Genomic DNA, 9,618 nt, shown 5'->3' on the forward strand with positions numbered 1-9,618 from the left:
CAGGAAGTGGCCTGGAAATGCCTCTAGTGAGAAAGCGGTCTCTGTTTTGGTTCTTAGAAAGGAAGGAGACCATGAGGAGCTGTGAAGAGCACAACTGGAAATCAAGAAACTTGGGTCTTTAAACTTCTAGCTCTGACACTGATTCCAGCACTTCCTTCCTGAGGTCTCATCCTACCCTCTCTCTGTAAGGGTCACTGAAACCTCTTACCTAGGAGGAGCAAGTCCCACAGACTTTCTCCCCACAGCTCCTTACCGCAACCCCACCTAGACAGCTGCCCTGGTCTGAGGGTCCCAGTCCCACCAGCTCAGCAGCACCTGATTCTTACCTCCAGGAGGCAGCCGCAGTGGGCTGGGCAGAGAAGGAGGCTGAGAGAAGGCGGGACCTTCCCCCTCCCAACGGGAGCCCACAGTCAGGAGTGGTTGGCAAGGCAAAAAGACACCAGTCCTCTTAACTGAAGAACACTGGATTTATTAACTGTTTCCTTTGAGTTCTAAGAGTCCTTCCACTGCAGTGTCATTCCCAAAGCATGTGCATTGTGTCATTAGCTTCACACACAGACCAGTTCTGAGCTTACATCAGCTCCAGTGGCACAGGTGACTTCACAACAATGAAAGCAACAAGAATTTGGAAAAGCAAAATGTTTCGAAAAGTCTCTGCTAGACCAGAGTGAGCTCAAGAGGACCCCAGCCTCAATGTTCTGGGGCTGACAATGAGAGGAAGTTCAGGAGAGCGAATTGTGGTGAAATGTCAAAGTTTTGCACAGAGCTGGGCCAGGTAAGTCTGCAAGAACAGCAAGGCAGTCAAAATACACAATTTAGTTCAGACAGGAAAGATCTGCTGTGGTTTTTTAGAAACAGCACTTTCAACCATCAAACCCTTGGCAACTCCACAGAGAGGAGCGCTTGAAGTTGTTTACCCAATAAAGATGGCCTAAGGTGACCTTCAACCAGAAATCCCCATGTCAGTGACACGTAAAACATGACAGCACCTTCAACACAACATGCAACCCAGACCCACGTCTTCAATGTGGTATTTTGAAGAAGCCAAAATACTTATATTCTTACACCATTAAAAACGTCATAAAAATTAAACACAGTTGGAAAAGGATAAGTGAGCAAGCAAGGATCAGGAAAAAAAGGAGTTTGCACTTGGCACATCCAATTACCACCCGCATCCCACCCCAGATCCTCTCCCTCTGGCTTTCCAGGTGCTTTTTCAGAACTTTTCAGTTCACCCGCCACTCAGACAGTGGGACTGAGGAGAGGCAGATATTTAGGGAGAGAAGAGTGGGGAAAGGGCAAAACACCCCAGAAACGAAAGCAAATCTCATCAGAAGAAAACAGTGCAGAATCAGTAGGCCCCACGGTTCAGAAATCACAAAGGACTGGTTGGAAGCTCCCAGTCTCTCAGAAGTCAGCAGGAGCTCTCCACATGCAGCCTTGGAAGATCTTGGGGTCCTAAGTGAAGGGTCTGGGCTCCTGCTACTCCTCATGCGAGTTTTTTGTTCATTGTCCCTCACTTCACTGCTGTGAAATGACTTCAAGTATCCGGATTTAACATACTACAAGAGGAAGAGGATTCCATGGGTAAGTGCACAGGAACGGAGAAGTACACAGCGGTGATTTCAAGCAAAACCAGAAGTCTGAACTCCGAGCCAGGGGCAACTAGAGCGCAGTGTTGCCACCAGGGGGCACCAGAGATCAAGTCCAGAGTCTGGGCCCTGGCGGCCTCGCAGACCCTGGAGGGGTGGAAGCCCTGCGCAAGCGTCTGACACCTACACGAGGCCGGCCTCTGATAACCCACCCCTCACCGCAGGCCCGATTTCTCGTCACAGGTTATTCTCGCGCTGGGCAGTTTCCTTAGAGTTACTGGCGAGAACCCCTCCGTTCTGCAAAGATGAACACATCGACGTCTTGAAAGGACCCCACTGCCGGCGGGTGAAGGGGCTGCAAACTCAACCTCTGGGGTTCACAAAAAACTCCCCCACGCACCGCTACCACGACCGCTGGGCGCGCGGGTGCGTGTGCTGGCGCTTCCGCAGGGCACGCGATTCGCCGGACCCTCCCGACCCCTCCCGCCCCCTCCCGCTTGGCTGACACAAAGAAGAGGGCGGGGGCGAGGAAGGAGGGGACCAAGGGCTAGGCCAGGAAAGGGCCTTTAACCACCTCTCCACAGTTGCCTCTGACTCACTAATCTGCCCAGTATTGAAGCTGGGCCGAGCCTGCGTCCCACGCGTTGGAGCAGAGGCAGGGGTCCTTGGTCTCGACCTCTAGCATCCATCATCTGCCCTGCCCTCCATTAACGGCCCAGCAAGAAGCAGGAACCGTTTAACAGCCCCCTTCTAGCTCTCGCCAGTTTGATATAATTTAAACCCGGACCTGAGGCTCGTGTGGGCTTCAGACTCCCTCGCGCCGCAGCCGTTTACCGTGGCAAACACTTCAGTCAATTATCCCCCTCGCGGAGCTTCTATTTAAAGAGACATTGTCAGGTTCTTAAGCCTCGGATCAGACCCGCTGCTTTCTGCTTCACATACAAAGACTCAAAACATGAGTTCTTTGAGGATTGGAAGAAATACAATTAAGCAAAGCCTTCGCAACCGTTCCACCCTGCCGGAGCACCCACGTGCGGGACGGGGGAGCTGGGAGGCGGTGGGGACGGGGGAAGGGCTGTGTTCTTTTCATTTCAGGTCTCCTAAAGTGAGAGGAAAAGTGAGAGGAAATCACTCAAGAGCCCAGAACTGGGCTGGGCAAGGGGAGAGGGGTGGGGCAGAAGACCCCACATTGTCAATGAAGTTGAATCTTTGGATCAGGCAGAGGGAGCTAGAATTACTCAGCTCCTGGTTCAAGGGACAACTGGCATTCCTCCCACCCCCAAAAGCTGCTTTCAGTGTCTTGAGGCAGGAGTTTCTCCCCAGAAAAACTAAACTTCCAGATTCCTTCCCTCCTGTCCAGAAGGGCTCCCCTTCTCCAATACTCCAGCGCTTAAGGGGAAGGGAGATTTAGGTGGTGTGGGGCGTTATTGTCAGCATCATTGGAGCTGGAGAGGGGAGACTAGGCCTTTGTTCTGCAGGTCAACTCATCTCTGCCTGGCTGATGAGGGTGTGAGAAAACCCTCCAAGGGGAAGGAAACCCTGCGGGAGCCGGACTGCACCTTAGCAAGGAAGGAAGTCCAGCTGGAAGGTTGTAGCCTATGGATCCAGTCTTCTACTCCTTGCTTTCACAACAGGAACAGCAAGCCTTCAGAGAATGTGAGACTTAGGAAGTATCAACAAGCACAAAAAAAGAAATGATAGGGGTCCCTTTCAGAGAGAGGGCTGAGGGAGTGAGGTCTCATCTCAGCAGTAGGGACGAGTTCTAGGCTCTGGGGGTGAGAAACTGCCAGGAAAGTGAGGGGCCTGGGAAAAAGAAATCCCAGTAGAGCAGAGATTGGAAGGTGGGGAGAGCAGGACTCAGCCTCGAGGCTATTTACCGCTGAGCGTGCAGCACCACGGCCTCCGTGCCCCCCTGCCAAGGCTGAGGCCCGGGCACCGAATGTGGCAGAGCATTGGGCTCTAATTCCTGGCCGCTCTCGGGCCCAGATGCCTCCCCGACCAGGCTGGGGATGTCTGGAGCTGTGGAGCGTCGGCGCAAACCCAAGCGGCCAGAGCCGGGATCGCCTTCGGGGTGGGGGCTAAGACCAATGGGGGCTTGCACTAAGGTTGGGGGTGCTCCCTCCAGCACCTCCTGCGACCGCCACCGCCCAGCCCCCGAGGACTGGGGCGAATGCGGTAGGGCCATCAGGGCTCCCGCTCGCAGTCGCGCTGCCTCCTCCTCGGTCACGGCGCCCAGCGCCAGGCTCATGCTCCGGCCCAGCTCCGGCCGCTCGCAGCCCTGTGGCCGGTGCCGACCGAAGCCCTTACCCCCTGAGCCAGCCTCGCCGCCGTGACCATGACCGCCCGCCGCTCGGGCAAAGCGCGCCAGGAGAGGCCGCGGTAGGCGGCGGGGGCTGGGTCGTCGGCGCTCCGGGCTGGGCGCGGGGACTGGACGGCCAGGGGGGCTGTCAGAGTTGGAGCCCCGGGCCGCGGCGGCGGCGGCTGCGCGGCCCCACGGCCCTGTGAGGGCCTGCACACAGGTCCCGTGGCCGCGGGCGGCCGCCAGCTGTAGGGCAGTGAGGCCCGCCCGATTAGTGCGGTCGAGGCGTAGGCCGAGGCGGCGGAAAGAGCGCACCAGGAACTCGAGCACCGCCCCGTGGCCGCACGCGGCCGCCCACATCACCGGGCTGTTGCCTGCTGAGTCGGCCGCCTCGGGGTCGCCGCTGAACTGCACCAGCAGTTGCACGGCGTCCAGGTGGCCGCGCTCGCACGCCAAGCTGAGCGCTGTGCGGCCGCGCTCGTCCCGCAGGTTCACTGCCGCACCCTGCTCCAGCAGTAGTCGCACAAAGCGCGCGCGCAGCGCAGGGTCTGGTAAGCCCACGGCCACCATTAGCGGCGTGCGGCCCTGCTCCGCCCGGCAGTCGATGATGCTACGATCCAGCGCATCCAGGACAAAGCGAGCCAGGTGCACTTTGCCCGCTTGCATGGCCTCCAGGAAGGTGCGCGTACCCGCTCGGGGGCACAGGTCCTTGGGCTTAAGCATGGCCTCGGCCGCCGCGCCCAGGCGGCCCGGCAGCTCCGCGCGGGGGCGCCCCTGTTCCCGCGCCCCGCCGGGCTCGGGAGTGCTCCGGTATAGCCCCCTCCTTGCGTGGGCGGCTGCAGCCGAGGGTCCTGAGGTTCCGGCTTGGTCCCCAGTTGCCCCGCCGCTCCTGGGCTGCACCCCTGGTGTCTCTCTGCTCCTTTCTTGAGCTTCCCGCCTGAAGGTGTAGATTGCTTTGCTACTCGGGGCTCCGCGCCTGGCCCGCCACGAGACGACGGGAACCGAAACTCAGGCCCCTCCTGACTCGCGCTGCTTTCCCGATGTCCGGCGCCTCTCAGTCCCTTGTGGCTGGGAGCCGCGCCACTCACCCGCACCCGGGGCAGCCCCGCTCCCCAGATGAGACGGTGGCGCCCGCCGTGCGCGGCTGCCTCTAGCCCTGGCGGGGCGCGCCGCTCCTCATCTGCTGGCGCCGCTCCTCCGCCTCCTCCCCTCTCGCGGGGGCCGGGCCACGCCAGGGCGCTTGCTCCTTACTTGGGGGGCTCGGTGGCGCGGGAGCTGCCACCCGCCTGGATACCTGGTTTTATAGACTCGGGGGTCTCCATGACAATGGCTGCCCTAGAAGCGGGCTGAGCTGTCTGGGCCGAAACGGACCCGGCGGGGGAGACCGCCTCTGACCGCCGCCCACCCCTTCGTGGGCCACGATGTCGGGGAGCAGCTCCTCCTCCGCGCTTCCCTGGGACTGCGGCAGCGGGGATGGGGCGGGGGCTGCTCGCCGAGGGCTCTGTGCACCCAACCCGGCCAATCCCCACCCTCCGCCCCCACCGGAGTTGGTTCCCTGGGCTCCTTAGAAACTGGCGGGACCCCGAGCCCGTCGGGGAAGAAGAGAGCTACCCCCAGCGGTGTGGGTGGAAGGAAATGGAACCCCATGAGGGCAGAACCCGACCATAAGCGAGCTAGGGGTGGCGGCGAAAGGCGGACTGGGAGTAAATCACTCCCCAAATCCGGGGAGGGGGTACCTGCGCTGCGCGGGGCTGGGGCCGCTCGGTCTGGCTGGGAACGGCCACTGGAAGTGTAGCGAATCACGCGCGCACGCACAATCGTTCCTCCCGCACACGCTCATTCGGCGCGGGGGTGGGAGGGGGAGTGCGCTCTCCAATCTCAGACATTTCAACCCCGACAAAGCGCCCGCCCGCCAGCTCCCGGCGGCTGAGACGCTGGTGGAGCAGAGACGCGGCGACCGGAGCGGGCGTCTTAAGATCCGAGAGTGCGGCAGCCGCGTTAGCAACTCCTCGGCACTGCCTCCCCGCTGCTTCAGGACCCGTCGCTACCCCGGAAAGAGCAAGGGACATGCAAGCCTCGCCCCAGGGTCCCCTTCTCCCTCTTGAGCACAAAACCACCCCCAGACCACAGGACTCTGACCTTTACCACTCGCCAACCTCTTCTGAGAGGAAGACAGCATTTCCTCTCTCCTTCTGGCCCGCTGCTCCACCCTGGGCAGCGAGAGAGGGTTGTGCAGGCCTTGGCGGAGGGGAGTCCGAGCGCCCAAGAGCTGCTGGGGGTGGCGGTGTGTAGGGTGGAATGAATATTTGTGAAGTAAGAAGTGAGTCAGGAATCCACTACAGAATTCACTGAGACTTTTAGTGAGCCAGGCATGGTGTGTTCCCAGGTGTGGGAAATACAGAGGCAGAAATTTGGTCCAGGATGGAAGAGACCTCCCTTCTCAAGATGGAAGACAAGACCAGGACATAAAAAGCCGAGTTTATGGCCTGGGGGCTGAATAGGTCTGTAAAACACAAAACCGAGACAGTCCCTGAAGGAGAAAAGGGAATTGTGGAGCGGGGGGCGGGCCCTAGGATCTTCCCAGGATAGGCCTTCCAAGATGGAATCTGGCTGCTAAGAAGCAAGGTAGACATCCCTATGGGGTTGCTGAGGCCAGGGAATGGAGACAGGAAAAACACCTTTAGGGGACAATGTTTAGGGCTGCTTTACGGGGTCCTTTTATATGAAAGACAGGAAAATAAAGGCAGAATGAAGTCCAGGCTGAGGACTGCACTGTCCTCAGCCTGGGCAAAGCAGTGACCAGAAGCTTTGCAGCAGAATCTACCTGGGGAAAGGTATGGGCAGGGAGATTTGTCTCTAGGAAAAGCCAGTGGGCTCAGATGGCAGAGAAGCAAAGTGGATGCCTGGCCCTGCACCCTAAGCATCTCACCTCTCTCCAGCTCCCAGGCGTCCAAGATGTCCACCTGGCATAAGGACCAGTCATGGAGCTGCTGCTGCTGCTAAATTGCTTCAGTCGTGTCCGACTCTATGCGACCCCATAGACGGCAGCATGGAGCAGGGGCTCCCAACTCCCCTCTTGCCTGGGGGGAGCATGTGATGTATGCCTGTGCACACCATGAAGCCTCCCCTTTTACTTTTTGCATTTTTTATCCCCCCTACTCTGGGATCTGCCGATTTTCTCTCAAGGTGTCACAGAAAGGGCACAGTATTTGACAGTAGAGTTAAATACCAGCTTGAAGGCATTCACTAGCAGTGTGGCTCCAGGCCGGAATACTCTCATCTGCAAAAGAAAGCCAATAACACCAGCCCTGCCTGCTGCAAGCAATAGCAGCAAGCTAGAGTGTCAAGGAAAGAGCTGCTCAGTTAGAGGACAGAAAGTCCAATCCCACCCCTAGACCGGGGCGGGGAGGAGGCATCCTGGGGTAGGAATAGACTCTCTAACCCTAGCAAGAAGGCAGGAATCATCTCCCTGTTTTCTCAGGCTTTAGAAGAAAGGCATTCCTCTCTTCATGACTCAATTTCCCTTTTCCCCAGCATGAAGGAAATTGCTGTCTTCTCTTCTTTCTCTGTTTCCAGGACTAAGGGAGGGGGTATCCCAGAAGTCTGTGTGGCAGGCCGGCCTGACAAGCCAGGCCCTGACACCCCCAGGTGGAGGAGAGAAGCAGCCAGAACACAGAAGGGGCACTGGTCCCAAAAAGCCATGCCCCTCCTCCCTGGGCCACCCAACCTCATTTATGTCCTTTTTCTCTGTGGTAGATGAAGAGAGTTCGAAGGAAGAAGGGGAGTTGAGGCAAGACCTCTCTCTGGCCTGTCAGGGTGTGCTGTGCTGTGTACGCTAAGGGAGGAGCAGCAGTTCCGTTGCTCCAGCCAGTGCTACCAGCCCAGCGAGGCCTATGGTGGGATGGTGTAGAGGTGGGGTAGGATGGGGTGGAGGGGGGTGGGATGGGGTGGCGAGGGCAATGCCAGATCTCATGCCCTAAAGCCTTTTTGCTCTGACTTCCCTGTGGGCTCAGTATGTTCTGAGCAGAAAAGAAATAGCAACGATGAAAAAAAGCCGAGACTTTGCTTTGGAGCACAGAGGCACCAACAGCCGGAATTAGAAGCTGTCGCTTAGGGAGCTGAAGGCTGACAGGCGATGGAGCTGAGGCAGGCAGGGGGCAGGCAGGCACGCCACACTCCCCTCCCCTCCCACCTGCTGAGCCTCCCCCACTGCAGGCCCCAGGCTGGCAAAGGGCTTCCTCCCAGAGGCGGCTGGGGTCTGCAGTCTGTCACTCTGTCTGCAGCTGCCCCCCTCGCAGGCTCCCTTCTTTCTTCCTCAAGTGTCACCAGCCCCCTCATCCAGTCACGTTGCACCAGCTCAGCAGGGTTGGGCCTGGTGGCACGTGGCTGGGAGATCCAAAGAGCTGGGGGGAGGGGGTTGTAGGGGACGGGGTGAGTCAGCAGGGGACTCTGGCAGTGAGTCAGCAGTGGGACTGGGAAGGGGGTAGGGACCTTTCTCTTTGTGAAAAAGGTGAAACTGAGGCATGTCGCTGCTGGGGCATCTGGCCCCAGCCCCCTAGATCTGCAACAGGAGTGGAACTCAGGTGCCCTTCCCTGGCCCAGATCCCTGAGAGAGAGCATCAGTTCTTCCTCTGCACATCCCTGGGGGCCAGAGATTAATGCACCCCCAGGGTCCAAGGACTATGGCATGTTCCCAGGGGCACCCTGCCGTTTTTCCAGAGGACAGAAAGCAGGAAGGTGGATATTTGCCCCATCTTTCTGGGAAGCCCCCAGCCTCTCCAGGAAGTAGGACTGCATCCTCTCCCCCATTCCTGGGCATCTTAGCCCCAGGCTGGAGGCCTAGGGATGCTGCCCTGAAGTGACTAAGAGGCAGAGAGCAGGAAGTCTACTTCCAGTGAGCGGCCATTGACCAAAGCTGGGAACTGCCCAGTGCTGGCTCTGGCTAGGTCAGTGAGTTCCTTTAGGCCTGGATGCTCATCCCTGTGAAGTTCTACCCCTGGGTTGAGGAGGAGAGGGGGCAGCTGAGTGCTCAGCTGGAGGGCTGAAGATGGGACACTGGCCTGGGATGTAGATGTCCCAGGCTTAGCTGCCTCCAGCGTGTATGCAGGTTGAGCAATGACAGGCCTTACTTCTGTGAATGAGCAGGGCCCCAGCCTCATCGCGCCACGAGAGACTGCTAGCATCCCAGAGATCGGCCCCCAGAGGGATGGGGGGAGGGGGCTCCTGTTTATTTACCAAAGGCACAGGTGCTCATAGCTAATGGCATTTGCTATAATTCTCTAATAAGAAAACAACCTCTTCCCAGAATCTACACCACCCCCACTTCCTTTCCCAAGCCAGGGCCTGTCTTCATGTGGGATTTGAGACTGTGTCCATAGGTGTTAGGCTTCCCCAGTGGCTCAGCAGTAAAGAATCTGCCTGCAATACAAGAGCCTCAGGAGCCGCAGAGACTCAGGTTCAATCCCTGGGTGTGGAAGATCCCCTGGAGAAGGGCATGGCAACTCACTCCAGTATTCTTGCGTGGAGAATCCCCATGAATCCCCACGGACAGAGGAGCCTGGCGAGCTACAGTCCATAGGGTCGCAAAGAGCCGGAGACAACTGAGCAACTTGGCAGATGCAAGCACAAAGCCTCCTACAGTACATGGTGGGGTCAACCCTAACTGCCACAGGCATATAAAAATCTGACCACTCTAAATCTGTCTCAAGGGGCCCAGTTGGCCTGAAA

The 9,618-nt window shown here is 58.4% G+C and overlaps 1 protein-coding gene across 1 annotated transcript; it reads right to left on the reverse strand.

Annotated features, from left to right (window-relative positions):
• Nucleotides 1-448: 448 nt before the first annotated feature.
• ANKRD63 (ankyrin repeat domain 63) lies at nucleotides 449-9,345 on the reverse strand. The gene has a single exon (XM_027553514.1). It carries the CDS (start codon nucleotides 4,612-4,614, stop codon nucleotides 3,466-3,468), a length of 1,149 nt encoding a protein of 382 aa, XP_027409315.1. The 5' UTR covers nucleotides 4,615-9,345; the 3' UTR covers nucleotides 449-3,465.
• Nucleotides 9,346-9,618: the final 273 nt, after the last annotated feature.

Source organism: Bos indicus x Bos taurus, chromosome 10, assembly GCF_003369695.1.
Source record: "Bos indicus x Bos taurus breed Angus x Brahman F1 hybrid chromosome 10, Bos_hybrid_MaternalHap_v2.0, whole genome shotgun sequence".
NCBI lineage: Eukaryota > Metazoa > Chordata > Mammalia > Artiodactyla > Bovidae > Bos > Bos indicus x Bos taurus.

Coding starts and splice junctions, on each gene's coding strand:
- ANKRD63 (XM_027553514.1), bottom strand. CDS start 4,614: ATGCTTAAGCCCAAGGACCTGTGCCCCCGAGCGGGTACGCGCACCTTC.